The 20,784-nt window shown below is 34.2% G+C and overlaps 1 protein-coding gene and 1 long non-coding RNA gene across 5 annotated transcripts in view; one reads left to right on the top strand and one right to left on the bottom strand.

Annotated features, from left to right (window-relative positions):
• Window positions 1–11,969, top strand: part of LOC126762988 (antifreeze protein Maxi-like) — a 22,461-nt gene extending 10,492 nt beyond the window's left edge. For 2 of the 4 annotated variants that reach the window (XM_050480114.1, XM_050480112.1), the window contains 4 exons: window positions 2,129–2,200; window positions 2,901–3,055; window positions 7,657–7,723; window positions 7,815–11,969. In XM_050480114.1, the coding sequence (XP_050336071.1) occupies window positions 2,129–2,200; window positions 2,901–3,055; window positions 7,657–7,723; window positions 7,815–7,859 (339 nt within the window). In that variant the 3' untranslated portion in view covers window positions 7,860–11,969. The remainder of the gene's footprint in view (window positions 1–2,128; window positions 2,201–2,900; window positions 3,056–7,656; window positions 7,724–7,814) is intronic. The other 2 variants (XM_050480116.1, XM_050480115.1) reach the window with 1 other exon arrangement.
• LOC126762989 (uncharacterized) lies at window positions 11,585–20,784 on the bottom strand. Its single transcript, XR_007667541.1, has 2 exons — window positions 20,289–20,784; window positions 11,585–13,164 (listed from the first exon to the last, which is right to left on the bottom strand). It is a non-coding gene; the product is annotated as an uncharacterized LOC126762989 (long non-coding RNA).

Here is a 20,784-nt window from a genome sequence, read left to right as displayed (position 1 = left end):
AATATAAAGATTTTTGAGCTTCCAGGTGACTTTATCCTGAATATATCAGCCAATATTTGAGTTATCTCAATGAAATTAGAAGAGAATGTTTTAATCATGACAGTGTATCTTTGTACCCAAAATGGATAAATTCGTGCGAAAACTTGACCTAGCCTTCTTGTAACCATTACCAGAATTTTCGGCTGACTTTGCTCCATATGATTGATGATTGTTAATGGATAATATTGGGTCGATACTAACCCAACTCCCATATACTACTTATAATAACTTTCGTTTTTCTAACAAATCTTATGCCGAAAATGTCGGTCAGTGTATGAGTTATATAATATATAACATAACATATAATATATATGTATATTCAATAACAATTTTTTCGTTCTTTTGTTATGTGCAAAATGGAACACTTTTAAAGGTTATAAGGCAGAATTTATATAATTTTGCCATATAATGAGGTAACATTTTCGTCTCGAAAAGAAAACGCTAAAAGCCTCTTAAGGTTTCTAAAAGTTTAAATTCTTCCCCTATATTCCCTGCAAATATCATTTAAATAATTACACGTTTTCATTATTTCATGTATTTATGTTGAAAGCATTAGTTGTAACAATGTATTTTCAAGTAATTGGAAATAGTACACTTATTTATAACAGGAGCTTATTCAATCAAATTTTCATTTATAGAGCATATAGAGCGGAACTGTAGCACTTATAAAAGAGTTTTCCACCGCCTAGAATTGATGATTTTACATATTCCTGTTACAATTTTTCATATCGTGGTTTTCAATAAGAGCGCTATAATTTTTAAATAAAACAAAAACTGTTTAAGTTTCAATGAAATTATTTGTTCCTGTACGAAGTACGTTAGATGCCATTATGTATGGAAGTCGATTTCTTTTGCATGGCCACCACGGCCACGCTTGAAGAAGTCCAGACGCTGAACCCAATTTTCAACGGTGTTCTAGCATAAATCGACCGATACTGCTGCAATATCACGTTCGGTTCTAGTGGTCAAGCGGTTTCAGTTCTTGCGTCTTGTAAAGATGTAGGCCAAGATCTTTTCATAAAATTCGCCTCAACGACGTCACAGAGATGATCAACACTTGAGAACGATCTTCCTAAATTGATGCGCTAGCGGCAGCAATATTCTAGACACTACGGGCACTTCCTTGTCTCACTGCCACGGGAACATTTTGTACTGTGCCTGTGGATTCAAATTTTTTCTTTCTAGACGCTCAAATGTTGATCTGACAGGATTATGACACCATAAATTGGACGCAGCGCTCTTAAAATTGAGGCCATTAACTTCGATTTTCGGTAGTAAATTTTAATAATTTCGACTCGTTAGATCGTATATCTTTCCATGATGAAATGGTAAACCTTATTAAAGAGAAATGTCAAAAGAGTGACATTCGGTCTACTCTGGTAGTGTCCCTATTGAAAACCCCGTTATATTATCTTAAAAAATTACAAAGTTATAATTAAAGTATTTTTTAAAGGTCGGAAAAGGATTCGGGAAATACTGAAAACGGCCTTGCTTATTTATGTAACGCTTTTGTTATTCCATTACACTTTTATTTCATTTTCAGTAGGAGCTAAGTCATTGCTTTTCGATTTCCACATCCTCTAAATCGGAACGATCATCAAAATTGAGAACTTAACGAAAAAAGAATTAAAGACTGTTTCCATACTTATCTATATAAGGCGGCATTAAAATTTATCTCCTGAAAGTGAAATTTCAATGTACCAGCTAGTTTTGGATAGGTGATATTTAAAAACGTTTTGTAAATCTTATTTGTACGTACGAATTACACTTTTCTGGAAAATGAAAATAGATAAATAATGATGCAAAGTTTAATTTTGCCTTGTAAAATTAATTTATATAATTTGTTTGTAGTGATCTTAAACTTATATCTACATTTTTAACCAGTTTGTTGCAAGTATTTCCTTATTCCCTATATATTTTATTTTAAGTTAACGTATTCGTTTATACATACATATATAGTATATTTTATATATATGTTCTATTTGTTGTGATGTAAATATACATATGTATGTAATACATACTGTAATACTGAGTTATTTAAATACAACAAAAACAATTTCTATCATATAATCTACTTGAAAACTTACAGCGCCGCACTGTGACAACGCTAAACAGTTCCCCACATACGATCAACCGCATTCCGGTACCACAAAACGTTTTGGTAAACAAAATAAGCAAAATTTGTTCAAACAACGACAAGTTGTCTTTTGTTTATATATCTCCTTTATTGTTGTATACTAAGTTCATTGCGAAAATTGCTTTAATATTTAATTATATACATATGTGTGTATTATTGCAAAATATTTTACCTAGGTATTCCAAGGCATGCCAATTTAATTCTTAACTCATATTTACGTTTTTCACTCCAATTCGTTATTTTTCTTAACTGTTGATGTATTTATTATTGTAAACATACTTTTATATTGGTTATTGGTTGGCTTGGCTTGATTTTCCGGATGTTGCTGTACGAAACAAATCCACACTGGGTTAAAACTTTTTTATTTAATATTTACAAGTTAGGCATGCCATGCTTAATCTCTGTAGACAGATCCTTAAGTATTTTTTATAATTTCAATTTTGAATAATACCACTTATCTACTAATGTAATCCCCATTCCTTCATCCTAATATTGTATATTTGAATCAACAGTAAACATATATGTACATATATGCCAGTAGTTACCATTCCAACAATTTAATTTAATTAACAGTTATTTCAATAATATCCAATTACTTACAATTTCGTTGTTCATTAGAATCGTATATAATACCTTGTCACCTTCACACATTATTCTCCATCTTTTTGAGTGGGGTTTTTTTACGTGAGATATTTTAATTTTTATTTGCATCTGACCATTGCAGGCTACAGCTCCGCTTCTAAAGACTCCACTGTCACAAGCACAGCAGGCGTACGCAACAGCCGCCACCACATACACAGCGGTGGCCGCTAGGGCGGCATATGGCGCTGCAGCCGCCGCTGCACAGCCGGCTTTAGCCGGTTACGCTACTGTTGCTGGGTAAGTGTTCTTTGGATATAAAAAACATCTACCAAAATTTTCAAAATTTTAAACTCACATCATATCCCGAACCCATCCAACTTGAATACTTTTGTACTTATGATTCTATAAATTGAATTAAGGCTATTTCAAACTGTTTGATACTGCCTAGCAGTTTCGACCGATATAAGTTCCCGATTAGGTACATATCTTAAGATTGCAGTGATGTTACTGAAGCTTCGGTCGATAATACGATTTTTGTTGATACTATGATCGCAAAGTTATGGTATTGAGAAAGCATATCCTCATACATGTAAATTTATGTGTGCGGGAACTTGACTACTGTGAAGGTTTGGTGCATCAAAATGGTCAGAATATCGGACGGTCAATTAGTCCGATAATAATTAATAAATATTTCTGAATTAAATGTACCTAAATATTTACCAGGGAAATTAGAACAAGTAAGGAAGGGCTAAGTTCGGGTGTCACCGAACATTTTATACTCTCGCATGGTAAAGTGATAATCGAGATTTCATTATTCGTCATTTAAATATTTTTCAAATACCGTATTTTTGTAAAGTTTTATTCCGCTATCATCATTGGTTCCTAATGTTTATACTCGTATTATACAGAGAAGGCATCAGATGGAATTCAAAATAGCTTTATATTAGAAGAAGGCGTGGTTGTGAACCGATTTCACCCATATTTCGTACATGTCATCAGGGTGTTAAGAAAACATTATATACCGAATTTCATTGAAATCGGTCTAGTAGTTCCTGAGATATGGTTCTTGGTCCATAAGTGGGCGGCGCCACGCCCATTTTCAATTTTTAAAAAAAGCCTGGATGCAGCTTCCTTCTGCCACTTCTTCCGTAAAATTTAGTGTTTCTGACGTTTTTTATGAGTCGGTTAACGCACTTTTAGTGATTTTCAACATAACCTTTGTATGGGAGGTGGGCGTGGTTATTATCCGATTTCTTCCATTTTTGAACTGTATATGGAAATGCCTTAAAAAACGGCTCTGTAGAGTTTGGTTGACATAGCTATAGTAGTTTCCGAGATATGTACAAAAAACTTAGTAGGGGGCGGGGCCTCGTCCACTTTTCAAAATATGCCCCTCCCTAATGCGATCCTTTGTGCCAAATTTCACTTTAATATCTTTATTTATGGCTTAGTTATGACACTTTATAGGTTTTCGGTTTCCGCCATTTTGTGGGCGTGGCAGTGGGTCGATTTGGCCCATCTTCGAACTTAACCTTCTTATGGAGCCAAGGAATACGTGTACCAAGTTTCATCATGATATCTCAATTTTTACTCAAGTTACAGCTTGCACGGACGGACGGACAGACGGACGGACGTCCGGATTCGACTCTACTCGTCGCCCTGATCACTTTGGTATATATAACCCTATATCTGACTCTTTTAGTTTTAGGACTTACAAACAACCGTTATGTGAACAAAACTATAATATATCGTTAGCAACATTGTTGCGAGAGTATAATAAAAATAAAAAAACAGAAAAAAAAGTTTACTCCCGTGCAACCAACTTTCGAAGGCTAAAACTCATTTTTATATATTTAAATTATATTCGAAATTGTCACCTTTGTCACAAGAGATCTCGGAAGATGCGACCATTGATCAGTATATGCACCCACAGTTTCTATTGGTATTGACGACGCTGCTCCAATCAAAGATTCGACAATTCGTATTTTTCAACGTTGACCAAAAATTAAAATCCAATAGACTTCCAGATGGACAATAATATGCTTGAAACCATTTAACCAATAATAGCTTTGAAACCATTAATATTGCTTTTTGCCTTGTGGGCTGTAGCAGAATCTTGCTGGAGGACTTAATGCTACCCATCGAAGAAATTATTGCTTAACTCCTTTACCACGCTTTCTAAAACATTCCTCTGGTACACTCTTGCCCCAGATTGAAACCATTTTTTTTTCACAGAAGCGAAGAGGTGTAAAGCTCATCAAACTATTAAAGCAGCTAGATAGTGACCACAATGAACTCATGGAACAAAATTGTTTGCGTCTTTTCTCGTTGTTTTTGACGTTTTGCTTATCAAAAACTTCTTCAACAGTGAACATTTTTCCATCTCTAAAAGGATATTTTCATGACCGTTGGCCGCGTGTAACTGAGGAAGTCGATTGCATCTGTTGAAACTAATTTGTTTGAAGTTGGTAGGCTTTCATGGGGAGATTATTTCGAATAAGTTTAACATTTATCTACCGGATGTATTTATTTCTCTTGACATAATTTCCCGTTTTCTGAGGAAATTTCTGCGAACGCATTTTTTATGGTGAATTTGGTTCGAACCAAAGTATTATATATCTCGAAATGTTAAATTTTTAAGTGAATTTCTTTAGCTCCCCACTTCGTTGTTAATAAGTGAAAGCAAACACTAAACTGATTATTATATAATACGAGGTATGACAATTAAGTAATGAGACTGATTCCATAAAAACCGTATATTTGAAAATTATTCTACAACTCTGCCATCCCCTTCAAAGTAGTCCCCTTGGGCAGCTATGCAGCGATTCCAGCGCGTTTTCCATGCTTCGTAACATTTCTGGAACGCTTCGACTGGGATGTCCGCGAGTACCCTCGTCACGGCCGCCTGGATGTCCGTAATCGACTCAAAATGGGTTCCTTTGACCACCGATTTTGTTTTAGGGTGACATGTCGGGCGAATAAGGCGGCTGTTGCAACACGGTGATCCCTTTAGAGGCCAAATACTGGGACACGCTGAGGGCGGTGTGGCACGGCGCGTTGTCGTGATGAAGGATCCAGTTACGAGCGATGTCTGGGCGCACTCTGTTGACTCGTGTTCGCAATCTTTCGCGTACTTGGCAATAGTAGACATGATTCACAGTATTCCCCGGTGGAACGAATTCTTTGTGGACGATTCCACGGCTATCAAAAAAGGTATAATCATAGTTTTCACCTTCGACTTGCTCATGTGAGCTTTTTTCGGGCGGGGGTCGCGCGGAGACAACCATTGTGAGCTTGGGCACGACTGGGCACGACTAAGAGCACTATCACCATACACTCTTACAATTTTAGCGTACGTTTCCGAAGCTGTTTCGCCCAATCTGGCCCAAGACGCGTTGCTCTTGATTTCGTTTCTCCATTTTCGTGACGAGCACTACAAACACACGTCTACTCAACTTGACGCAGCAGGCGAACTAAACAAGCTAGAGCGATGGTACATACATATATCAATGGAGAGTGGAGGGATGCCGGAAAAAGAGAAAGGGAATTTCAAGGTCACAGGTTTACCACAAGTGCGGCAATACTTAATTGTCAAACCTCGTATGAGTCAGTGTCTATTGCCGCGCTTGTGGTAAACATACGAATTACAATAAAACAAAAAACAAGAAAATCGTTATCTTCAACTACACCAGTTTGTATGGCAGCTAAAGTTATAGTGGTCCGATATCCACGGCTCCGACAAATGAGCAGCTCTTGGGGAGAAAACAACGTGTGTAAAACTTCAGATCGATATCTCTTAAACATAGGAACTAGTTCGCATATGTACAGAAAACATACGTTCGTCCCTTTAGACAAGCAGTTACCTTTATATATGTATATATAAAAATGTATATACATATGCTTCAAAAATATGTATTTGTCAGCTATTATGCACTGATCTCAAATTATAATTCAACTTTTTCTTGTTCAGTTACAACTATCACTATAATTCATATACATACATACATATATGAGTATATAAACGAAAACCACTCTACCCTGCCAATAGCTGTGTGATGTTATTTTGTATTTTTAAAGTATAAAAAATATTCAAATAATTCTTAAATAAATATTGAACACATGCTTATGTTTTGAAACATGTACATATATATTTTTTGTTTATAAATTGTTTTGGCTTTTAACATAAAACGATAGAAAGTAGCCTATTCCCCTTTCCGAGGTTCCAAGCTACCTCATCACCAATTTTCAACCAAATCTGTTCGGCCGTTCTTGAGTTATAAATATATACATAAATTGCGAAATCGAGAATAATTTTGTAAAAAGGTCGCCGTTAGGACCTTTTCTAGGGCTAAAGGAGTACCCATGCCAATTTCCACGTCTTTCCGTGCTATGGTTCGGGCGAAATGCGCTCACATACAAAAAAGGCGTTTCATTTATATATATATGTATGTATAAGATGTTTGTAAGTGAATAATTTACCAAATTTAATCTTCAAAAAAAAAATCGTTGCTCTATAAACTCTTTATGAATTAATAAGACACATTTTTAAAGAATATTAGTTAACCCGAAAACTTAGTCAACGGACTAAAATCACTCATTCCTTCATTTTTCTATTTATAGCAAAGTGAAAAGAAGAAAAACCGAAATATCGATTAATTTAGAATTTACGTTAATTAATGCGTGCAAAATTCTCACAAAACTGAATAATTTTTGCTAATAATCATCTTAAGATATGAAGCAAGGAAAAAGAATTTAAGTTCATTTCATGAAATCATTAACATATTAACTCAACAATCAACTTCCATATTATTAACACCTCATCGAGAAATTGTTTCCTTAATTTTCGTTATTTATTTTTGTAAACTTTACGTCGCTTCTTTTATATTCTGTAAACCCAGATATGCAACAAGAGAGTATGCGGACCCCTATTTAGGACATGGAATCGGACCAGTGCCCGGCTATGGTGTAAGTTTTTCTTACATATTTTTTTAAGCTATTGCACAATATATTCTTTTATGATAATCAAATGCATTTAAATATTTTGTTCCAATTATAGGCAACTATGTATCGTGGTGGATTCAATCGATTTGCACCTTATTAGTGAGAGAAATGGACAATGCAATGTACCAATGGCTGCTGACTGCAAGTCAACTCAGCTATACTCAACTTTTGCAAATCCGGTCACACAATTTTGCACATCATGTGGAACCAAATTAAAGATTATTATATAAGAAAAGAGATTTTATGTTACATTAAGAAGAATATGAAATCGTCGAAATGCTCAAGAAATATTACAATTTTTAATTAGCAACCAAAAATACTCATGCAAAGCGTAAAAACAATGAGATTAAATCAAATATTCAGTGTATAACAAAGCAAATATAATAGGAAAAAGAGTTGAAGATTAGCACATATACATGCATATAAGATAAAGGTATTGAGCCAAAAAAATACCAACAATTTAAAAATTTAATAAAAGAAAAGCGTAGTTGTTAAATTGAATGTCGTCCAACCAATATTTAAAAATACGATAAATACGTACATACATACATACAAATACTAGTAAGTGAGAAAACATAAGCCAAAACATGAATTCAAATTAATGTCCAAAAGCAAACAAAAACATAATATCTGGTATTGTTGAAATTGTTTAGCCGATTATCATTTATTTGATTAGTTGGTGAATTATGGACACCATAGAAAATATTCATAAAAATCAAAGTCATAAAAATCAAAGTCATTCTTTCTTTAATTTGTGCATAAAAGCATGCGTTGCTTTAGTGTATTCAAATTATAATGAGAAATGTTTGCTATTATGCAGCACAGATATTCATTAGTTTATACATATAGTACACATGCGATAAATATCAAATGTAAATTTATAAAATTTGAAGTTATTCAAATTTACTTTTACTACACCATCTAAATTCATAAAAGCAACATTTTAAAACTAATTGTAATATATTTAAAGACCATGATGATTTTTTTTTTAACCCGATTGTACTTCATATAAATCGAAGTATGACACATTGTCATTTAAACTATTTTCCTTCAACGCTTACTCATTCACATTGGCAGCTTATTTCCCAGTAATTGCTTTATTCAAATATCTATTTGAATTGGTCAAGAAGCAAATTTATTGGTATAAAATAATCGACACTTGAACATATCCTAATTAGAAAATAGATAATTTGAATATTATAATAATGAAAACTTTCTCTCTTAAATATACATATATTCAAAGTCTTGAATATTATTGCAAAAAAGTGTTGTATTTACTTGTGATAAAAATACAAAGGAGTGAATATCCGAAAATCACTTCCATTATAATTTAATTTTCCAAACAACTGTACTCCGATATGCAATCAAATACCTTCCTGAAACAATTTAAAAATCGCCCATGATGGAGTTGTTAAAAAGTATTTGGTCAAGAAATAACAACTTAAGTAAAAATTTATATAATGTTATTTAAATGTTCACGAATGCAGCTATGATATCACAAATTTTGAGAGATCAATTATATTTTTTGTTTTTGAATTTACAAAATAGGGTTCTAAAAAAATCGAACCAAATTATTGTATGCATTGTATGCATTTTAATAAGTGTGTTTGTGCTTTGCTTTCGCACCATTTAAATAAATATCCGAACTCTTCCGATACATCGCTGAAGGACACTCAAAGTGAATCAAATTTGCTCAAATTATTTTCATACAAAATATATAAATAACATATAGTATACTCTATTGTATCCCTTAGATTTGACTTGGGATATTTACATGTCAAAGTAGCGTTTATGTAAGTATACATATAATCTGTTGTATAAAATTTTTTTTTGTGTTTGCTTTTTGACATTGTGCAGTCGTCATATCAGGCTGTAAATGTAAAGTTTTTGGCACACAAAATGATTTTAAAAGGTCAAATTGAAACGAAAAAACAAACAGATTAAATGCACAAGTAGGATCAAAATATATGCATACAAAACTTCTCTGCAATTTATTTTAATTATAAAGTGAAAGAATACATGCATCAATATATTATATGAGTAACAAATTTGTACAAGTATATTTTAAGAGTTGAACAATTTAAATGACCAAAAATAAAATTTAGAAGTATCTAAAAGTATTTATGAATCACGCAAAAATTCGCGCAAATTACTAGTATTAAGTGATTTTTATGGATTATTATGAATGGCGATACACATGTAACACTATTTACACACACATGTCATCTGAACAAATATCTAGATAAACCAGCTCGCAACAACGTTTATTAAGTAACGCCAAGTTAAAAAAACTAAGATCCATAAACGTAAAAATATCATTGAAATTATTTTTACTACGAATATTTTATTTTATTTTTATAAATTATTTTACTTGAAGCCAAAGTCTAATATTTTAGTTAAACCTTCTATATGATTAGTTTGTAGTGTGATTACTTTAGTATTTATTTTTAAATGTTTTAAAATTGAATAATGAATTTTCAAATGCACATTATCAGCGAATGCAATGCATTCAAAAAATTCTCAATTCAATTCACAAATTTGTTCTATATTTAAATAGTAATTGAAATATAATATATATACAATCGCAAGAATTATGTTGCATAATGTTACATATACATACATATGTCTGTATATGAATGCATTAAAAGTTAAATCAAATCCATTTATTGCCAAATAAATAGCTTTTAATTGAAAACACTAAGTAAACAAAGATGAAAAAATGAGAATCTGAGAAGTCCCAATAGCAATCAATTTAAAAATTATACGTAAAAAATGAAATCTTTGCAATTTTTTTACACCTGCACATTGGTAATTTTATCAATAGGCGTTCGAAACGTTTGCTCTGCACAGTAACCTGAAAGCTTAAATTTTAATGTTTTGTCATTTGGACCTTTAATTGTTATATATAATTTTTTTTTAAACTGTTATACGGGGCTAGAAATATTTATCAATGAGCATTCTCGTCATTATTTGTAAGATTTTTCACCATCACAATCGATTCAATCTTTATGCAATTATTCTTTTCAAGAATTATTAGTAACAAACAAATTGAATAATATTTCAGAATTCTGTTGAAAAGTTGCACATCACCGTTTTAAAACAAAATTAAACAAATTGAAACCTCTAACTAGCTCTAAGACAAATTTTAAGTATCTAAGCAAGTATTGATTGCAATACATACATACTGTTTTAAAATACAAATACACAAATTCAAGCTATGATTGAAACATCATGAAAATAAAAAAAGCTCAAAATTATTATAAGAAGATCGTATGAAAATAAAAGTAAATATAATACTCACGTAGGCATACCATTAGAAGGTAATCCAAAAAATGTTGATTTTCAAGTGATTTTAATTGATAATAATTAAATTGAATCACGAAGGTAAATATTTTGTAGTAAAAAGTGCAAAATCATGCTATAAAATTATTCAAGAGAACATCGTCTAAAACAATACGATGAACGAGTATATAAATTAATGTATAGAATTGTGGAAATTACTTAAATGTTAGATCAAAAAACAAATGTGCTGAATTAAGAATGTTTGTTCAACATTTTATTAAAATAGTAGATTACGATTGCAAGCATATTAAAAATATGGAAAATGAATAATAATAAATTTAGAGCGTAAAATGTGCCAAATTGTATAAAATGTTATAATATATTGTACTTCTTCATATCTATTGTGTCCCTATAGCTGTATTAATCGGCTGAAAAACATTGAAAGAGCAATTTTACCTTTGCAATTACTCCACTATTGTCAGAATGTATTCGAAAGTAAATTTAATTTCTTTTATTAAGTTCTTATAATTTTCATATCTACTCTTATTAAACTTATTTCAAGCATATGAAAAACGCATATTATATTATTTGAATTAAACTCCTTATAAAATAACACATTCTTGATTTAAAGTACTAAAGACTCTTCTGTAAGCAATCAAGTGCTCATAAGGATGAGACTCGGACATCACAAAATTAATTTGCAACCAAATGAAAAACTCCTGAAAACCATTTTATATAATGTTTGCATATAATGGCACAATAATTAATTTTGTTCCCACTTGATATTGGTCCTATATCATCCATCATTTTTCAATTTGTAAGGTTGTGAACTGTGAAATTTTTCAAAGCAAAGACACAAATAAATAAATAAATGAAGTGAAAAACTAAAGCATATCTCTAAATAAAAAGGAAAATTAATCGAGAGTAACGATGTGAATTTTTTTTGGTTAATAATTACTTATTTAATTAATAATAATAGCATTCTGCAGCGTTATAACTTGTAGTTAGATATGAAAGCAAATTCGTTCAAAGAACTGTTCAAATCTTCAGATCCATAGGGAGTAAACGACACGCCATAGCATCAAGCGCATCTACGACAGTGCTCAATACAGCACCTGTGCTCGACAACCACCATAAGCAAACGTTAAGTAATGGAATATTTAAACTTTTTGCAACTTCTGGCTATATTACAACCATTGTTCGGATCCGAAGATTTGCGCGAGTAATTTCAATTGCCAATTTATACTGCATCCTACGAGGAATATATAATATAATAGTGGGACGACTAAAATATGTCAATAAGGACACATCTTGCCTTTGATAATTCTGATAAGGAAATAATCAAAACGGCTTTATACCTATTTAAGCCCCTATTACGGTTTTCAACACAACTTCATTTTGGTCGAAGTTTTGAAATTCGGTAGTATGATTTTCAACTCAACCCGTAAAAAAAATTTTGTTTTTTGATATTACGTTTTTCAACTTTGTGTTATTGTTCTTGTAACGGTTATCTAGTCACCCTTAAGATGGTAAGGTTGAGATAAATTTTCATCGAGGTCATCCAACGGTAAGCCTAGAAAACGTGCTGTTTCGACGGGGTCGGACCATAGGGAGAGGAGTGTCAGATGTGTAGGGTTAGCTGGGCATGCAAAGAGTTGGTTAGTGCCATGCAGGAACTCGTTGCACGTTGGACATACATTTGATATGTCGGGTTCGATTCTGGATAAGTAGGAGTTTAACCTGCTACAGGCTGCGCAAAGGTCACTCTCTAACTCCAAGTACGTCGGTGAAGGTGTCCGCTCCACTGAAGGCTCCACTGTGGATGGCGGTCAGTGCATGAGGAAGCTTAATCGCATCGAATCTACATATATGATGATGATCAGCATATTAATTCTATCAAGACCAAAGTGGTGCCCAGTTTTTTGACATTTTGCGCAGCCGTCGGGTAACACATCGTTTGACTTTGTCTACCTGGGTGTCCAGTGTAAATAGCTGGCTAAAAATGCCCGCGCACTTATTTGGGTCCGAAGAGGCATGGTTGAGTTCAACTCGGTCATCATGTCTCTACGGGTTAGACAAAACCTTGACAGTAGTTTTCGCACCACCTGTGTCAGTGTTGTAGACTAGAAGTTGAAGGTTAAAATTAATGAATTTATTTAGGAAAAATATTAATAGAAAATGGGTAAAAATAATATTTTTATTTATAATTTCAAACTATTTTCATCATTTACTGGCGTACCCACCCAAGCGGGCTAGATTTTGCTTTTTTTACAATAAAATTACAACATTAAATATTTAATTTATCTCTTAATTATTTTCTTCTATTCTCTTCTCGAGCGGGTGAAGATTATTACCTACACCCATATACATGTTAGTAAATAGAATATCGTTCTTATCATTTATACAAAAGCATCGGGTTCAAGTTAATGCCAGAATTGAAAGTACGACGCATGGCTTGGGCATGGTAAATGTGAATTCTCTGTGAATTAAGGACATTATTAAATACTTATGAAACAATAGATATTTTTTAACTATTAATGTTGATTACTAAGGAATAAGGAATAAATTTTAAAATGAACAATTCAGAGTAATCTCTCAACATCATCAAGTAGTCAACATGATCTCGTTCGACAGTAAATATAAAATATTTGGTACTTCCAGATGTTCTCAAGCCAAAGATGTTTGGAATTACGCCAGCAACTCTCTTTTTAAATATTAGAAAAAATTAACTTTGATTTATGATTTAAAATTATTGATATGACAATTTCAGGGTGATAATACTTCTATTTAATTACTTTTTAATGATTATTCAATTGAACTTCATATCTATATATGTATATTGAAAAAAATGTTTGGAAGTTGAAGTGCGCTTAGAAATATAACTCAGAAATGGCTCAGATGGCTTCATCAATGGTGACAAACAACTTTACCGTTCGAACAGCACATTCCAGGGGATTCTTTAGTGAACTTCAAAGCACCACAATGTGTACAAACTTTGTTCATTGTACCGATCACTACATACTTGTGATTTCTGTAATCATCGTCCTTATTGTAGTTGAACGCCGCAAGATTTTAAATCTATTTTTTTCGTAATTGACCTATTCGGTTACAATTGGCATCAAGTCTTTGTGTACGTTTTTGGATTGTCTCGGTAGCTCGCGATGAAGATTTTTTTTCACTATCTTGTTGAAGCCGTGATTCACACTCTTCTTTAGTTTCTATATTTCTTCTTAAAGATATTCTGTTACGATTTTTCTCAAGGCGTAACTCACGTTCATCAGCTTTTTCATTTGCTATTTTTTCCTTAACATTCTTTGATTTGGAGGTTTTTTCTACCAATACTTGCTTTTTTGGGTGCCATTTTTTAATTATTACAATGATTCTGTGAGGAACCATGATTGGTGAAGAAAAATACAATTTTCCGTTGTAACAATCAATTGAAAACGCATCAGTAAACGGATACATTCGCGGCGCTACAACTTACCTGGAATTCCTAAAAATCCTAAATTATTTACTATAATATACTTCAATATACTCCATTGTACTTAAATATGTTTCATATTGACATATGTACATATATATCCACAACGCATGTGTCAACACAAATTTGGGTTATAAAACAATAGAATATCATCATCTTCTTCTTCTTATATATAACAAGTAAGGAAGGGCTAAGTTCGGGTGTCACCGAACATTTTATACTCTCGCATGGTAAAGTGATAATCGAGATTTCATAATACGTCATTTACATATTTTTCAAATACTGTATTTTTGTAAAGTTTTATTCCGCTATCATCATTGGTTCCTAATGTTTATACTCGTATTAAACAGAGAAGGCATCAGATGGAATTCAAAATAGCTTTATATTGGAAGAAGGCGTGGTTGCGAACCGATTTCACCCATATTTCGTACATGTCATCAGGGTGTTAAGAAAATATTATATACCGAATTTCATTGAAATCGGTCTAGTAGCTCCTGAGATAGTGGCGAGGCCACGCCCATTTTCAATTTTTAAAAAAAGCCTGGGTGCAGCTTCCTTCTGCAATTTCTTCCGTAAAATTTAGTGTTTCTGACGTTTTTTGTTAGTCGGTTAACGCACTTTTAGTGATTTTCAACATAACCTTTGTATGGGAGGTGGGCGTGGTTATTATCCGATTTCTTCCATTTTTGAACTGTATATGGAAATACCTGAAGAAAACGACTCTGTAGACTTTGGTTGACATAGCTATAGTAGTTCCGAGATATGTACAAAAAACTTAGTAGGGGGCGGGGCCACGCCCACTTTTCCAAAACAATTGGGTCCAAATATGCCCCTCCCTAATGCGATCCTTTGTGCCAAATTTCATTTTAATATCTTTATTTATGGCTTAGTTATGACACTTTATATGTTTTCGGTTTCCGCCATTTTGTGGGCGTGGCAGTGGGCCGATTTTGCCCATCTTCGAACATAACCTTCTTATGGAGCCAAGGAATACGTGTACCAAGTTTCATGATATCTCAATTTTTACTCAAGTCAAGACAGACATCCGGATTTCAACTCTACTCGTCGCCCTGATCACTTTGGTATATATAACCCTATATCTGACTCTTTTAGTTTTAGGACTTACAAACAACCGTTATGTGAACAAAACTATAATACTCTCGTTAGCAACATTGTTGCGAGAGTATAAAAATGAATCGCAAAATGTGTTGCTAAGCGCATAACTCAACAACGCCTGGACCAATTTTGCCAATTCTTTTTTGTAAATGTTCTTTGACGTTCAATGATGGTTTTTACGGCAAGAAAAACTCCAATAATTGCCGGACCCCTAAAATCTGCCCTTTTCTTTTTCTCATAGAAATGAATGAATGTTTGTTTGTTAATAACGCAAAGAGAACGGCTGCACCAATCTTGATGAAATTTTCAGAGGTTGTTCGTTGTGGATCGGGGAAGGTTTAGAAAAAAAAATACCTTCTACTTTTCATGAGGAAAAGTCGGAAAATCGGATTATTCCAAAAAGTAACTTTTTCAATACAATTTTTTTGTTTGTTTTGTTTTTCAATATTTTGATTTGTAAATTATTTGAATCGTTCAATTTCTGTCGCTTGCTTTTTTATTCCGGCTATTCAAAAGAAAAATTATTGAAAATTATTCAATGAAAACTTTACGTGTGTTTCACACAAAGTGATCAATTGCAAAGAGGTCGCCCTAATATCGGTCGGCGTTCTTTTTGCCATCAACTTATGGCAGCCCAAGGCAAGGCAAGGAAAGAAGTACTCTCAGGATGCGGTGACATATGTACGTGCGGAATTATGGATCGCGGTCAATCACCAAGCGATCATCACGATGTCACAGCACGACTTTTCAAACAACAGTTACGATGTTTGATGGACTTTATTTTGAAGCAACGTGCTGTTAGATGCTGGATGTACTCTGTTGAGATGCAAAAAAGAGTTGGTTACACCAGATCAAATTGATGCAACCATTTCTGCGGAAATTCCTGATGCAGAGAAAGATCCAGTATTATATGAAGTGATGAAAACCAATATGGTTCATGAACCTTGCGGACACCACATCCCACTTCGGTTTGTATGTCTTACAATAAATGCACGAAACACTATCCACGTGCTTTTCTTTCGGAAACGCAAACTGGGAATGATGGATATCCTCTATATCGGCGTCGCTCACCAGACGACAATGGCAGAACATTCAGCATTCAATTTAGAATAGTGAATATCGAAGTTGCCAACACACGGATCGTCCTATATTCACCATTATTGTCTAATTCAAATTCAAAACTCATGTCAATGTTGAGTATTTCAGTTTGGTGTAATCGATCAAATACGTTTGTAATTACGTCACCAAAGGAAGCAACATGGCAGTTATTGGTCTTGAACGATACGGTCGATACGGGAACTGCAATAAAGCGCTTTGTAGGATATTTACTTTTGCAATTCATGAACATTTTCCGACTGTTGTGCGACTCGCAGTTAATTTGGAGAATGGCCAAAGAGTGTAATTCAACCCAGAGAACACAGTACAGCCAGAGGAAACACCGCCAGCAACAAAATTAACATTTACGAGTTTTTTTCTCAACTTGCGTCAGTGATCCGTTTGTGAGAACATTGCTCTATTCGGAAATACCCTGATATTATATGTACATGGAATGTATCGTCGAAGAAATAGTTGCGCTGAAAGCAAGGCCAACCAGTAGATGCACATGCAGGTGTGTTATCAACTAATGCATTAGGACGAATTTACACAATCCACCCGAAAAACGACGATTGCTTCTACCTTCGGTTGCTATTGATTAATGTACGCGGTTCAACTTTATTTGAGTCATTCCGTACTGTGAATGGTACGGTGTGTGCAAGTTTTGCAGTGTTAATCCCTGGAATGAAAATGAAGTTCGCACACTTTTCGCGACAAACATTTCGACATATCAGCCTTCAAATCCGCGTCAATTATGGGATACGAACAAAAATGACATTGCCGAAGACATTTTCGTCTTCACTAAAAATTGGAAATGGTACAATTCCGGTTGATACTTCCGGTGGTTTGATATCAATTCCATCTTCTCTTTTCCAATTCACCAAAGAGGAACTCATCACGAATATTCGGACATTGGACAAATTATCGTAACTACAATACCTTAAGTGCACGCGCAATGTTAGCTGCCAAAAATACTGATGTTGTTGACTTAAACTGGAAGATTCAAAGTCAAATTCCGGGAGACTTGCGCTCATACAAATCGATCGATCGTCTTGACAATGAAGACGACGCGGTGAATTATCCAGTGGTATTTCTGAAGTCTTTGGACAGGCTTGGTATGCCACCGCATCATTTGCGTCGCAAAGTAGGATCTGTCGTTATTATGTTCCACAATCTTCAGGCGCCGAAATTGTGTAATGGAACCTGACCGATTGTGACACAGCAATCGAATACAAAGGGGCAGAATGCTTGATTCTACGAATTCCTCTGAGTTCTAACGATTTGCCATTTCAGTTCAAATGTATTCAGTTTCCAGTGAAAATTACAGTTGAGACACAAGGATAGTCGCATAGTGTATGGTATACATTTCGAAATGCTATGTTTTTCACTCGGCCAGATATACGTGGCCTGCTCACGAGTTGGAATACCATCTTTTCTATACACCGGAACAGAAACCAAAAAATGTTGTTTATCAAGCTGCGATACATTGAAAAAAAGTGAAATGATAAATTCAACTTTTTCATTTCTAAACACATAATTTCACGCAGGACAACGACTGCGGGGTCAGCTAGTATGTAATAAAGCATGAGATATCACCTTTATAAAAGAAAATAATTGTATACCATAAAATCCCTTCTTCTTCCTTTCTTCCTCATCGGGTAGACACCGCTTACGCGGTTATAGCTGAGTTTACAACAGCTCGCAAGTCGTTCTTTATTTTCGCTGTTTGACGTCAATTGTAAATTCCAAGTGTAGCCAAGTCGTTCTCCACCATAGTTTTTCCATCGTAGTCGCAGTCTCTCAATTCGCTGAACTATGTCAATGTCGTCGTGCATATAACTCAACAGATCGTTCCATCGAATGCGATATTCGACGTTGCCAATGCGCAAAGGACCATAAATCTTCCACAGAACCTTTCTCTCGAAAACTTGAAACGTCGTTTCATCAGCTGTTGTCATCGTCCACGCCTCTGCACCAAATATCAGGACGGGAATAATGAGTAACTTATAGAGTTTGGTCTTTGTTCGTCAATAGATGACTTTACTTCTAAATTGTCTACTCAGTACGACGTAGCCAACAGGTTGACATTGTTTTTGGTGTTAATACTGGTTCCAATATAGACGAAATTATCTACGACTACGAAGTTTGGACTGTCAACAGTGACATGGGAGTGATGCGATCACTATTTGTTTGCTGACAGAAGATATTTGGTATTGCCCATTTGCTTCTCTTCCTTATCCAATCTAGAGAAAGCAGAACTAATGGCACGGATGTTGAGGTCAATGGTGTTAATATCATCGGCGTACGTCAGCAACTGTACACTATTATAGAAAATTACACATTCTCGATGTAAGGCTGTCTGTTGTGATTGCAGTTTCTCGACGTCGAACCTTCATTTTGTTTATTGACGTGCGTGTTTTTCTGCACAGAGGCGTGTGCGTATCTTCGCTGCAACAAGATAGCGGTCCGAGTCAATGTTAGGATCTCGGAGCATACGCACGTCTAAAACACTGGATATATTTCTTTTGTCTATCACAACATGTTCGATCTTGTTGCTGGCTTTTCGATCCAGAGGCAGCCAAGTAGCTTGATGAATTTTTTATTTCGGAATCTAGTACTAAAGATTACCATATTTCGTTCCCCGGCGAAGTTGATCAGTCTCAACCCAGTTGGGATGTTTCAGCACGGAGACTGAGTTTACCTATCGTTGCCCACCCTGGCGTTAAAGTCGCCAAACACGATTTTGACTTCGTCACTTCGTCACACCGAATTTATTTGGCCACTGTAATAAATGACACAAGTGAATGCCGCTCAGAGATTTTTCCTCACTTGCGGAAACTTCTACACATCCACGCGCCATAAAAGCCCTAACAGTATACATACATATATAATATGTAACAAAAAATTCTCATTGTTAAACGCATTACCATGAATTATAAATTAAGTTAAAAATTTACTAGAAATTCCATCGGTTAATATCTCAGTAGTATAATAAATTATACGCGAAATTCCAACAAAAAGTTATTAAAACATGTATTTTTCTATTTTTTTGTTTTTAAATTGGATAATGTATTTTTCTGAAATTAGTATTTATATGCGTATTGAGTCAATAAGTTTTTGGTATCTTTTGGTGAAAATAGACTCTCATACGTTCTACACACCCCCCATAGTTACATTGTTGATGTCGGTTTACATGTTAGGTGGAGTAGACGTCAATGGAACTGTGGCTACTTTTCCATTACGTTGGCATTAATTTCTTTAAACCACCTTTTAGCAACTTTAGTTTTTTGTTAGAGATTATTATCCTGTTGGAACTTCCAAACAAGCTGAATTTCTTCACTGACATACGACAACATAATGTTCTGAAGTACTTCGGCATAGGGGAGTCAACAGTCATGTTTTCTTTGATTCAATAAATGAGTCCCACAACTTGCCAAAGGCATGCCCAAACCATGATACTAACACGTTCAAGTTTTACCTCTTATGTTATGTAAATATAGTATATTGGCTGATACGTATTTAGTGGACGTCTTACATATTGACGCGATTTCTTACCACTTTACATAACAGTTTTCGATTCGTCCGGTTATAAAATGCTGCACCATTTTGTCGAAGACCAATTGAAATGTTCTTTGGCGAATCGAAAAACTTTTCCACCATGCATTTTAGGCAATAATGAAACTTTTTTTTAGACTTCGGACAACAAGGTCATAAACGTGCTAACGCGTCCCAAAAGTCCCACAATTGTAACAAAAACAGCAAGCTAAGAGAAAAAAATCATTGCATGTTTTCATGTCGACTTCTGACACTAAAGTGCTGACCACATAGAGAGCGACACGCCATCGCAGCACGACAGTGAACTGTAAATGGCGTCGTGAATCCTTCTACTTGAACATTTGTAAGAAGGCAGCGACATAACAATGGCCGGCATGTACACAAGACAACACAGATGTCCATTTTGCATGTACACAATTTCGTTGTGGCCATACTAACACCTTTCACTTCAATGAAATTTTAATATTTTGTTCAAAGTGAAATTTTGTATGCAAAA

The sequence above is a fragment of the Bactrocera neohumeralis genome, chromosome 6 (genome assembly GCF_024586455.1).
Source record: "Bactrocera neohumeralis isolate Rockhampton chromosome 6, APGP_CSIRO_Bneo_wtdbg2-racon-allhic-juicebox.fasta_v2, whole genome shotgun sequence".
Classification (NCBI taxonomy): domain Eukaryota; kingdom Metazoa; phylum Arthropoda; class Insecta; order Diptera; family Tephritidae; genus Bactrocera; species Bactrocera neohumeralis.
The sequence above is the reverse complement of the archived record's forward strand: the minus strand, read 5'-3'. Positions and strand labels throughout refer to the sequence as shown.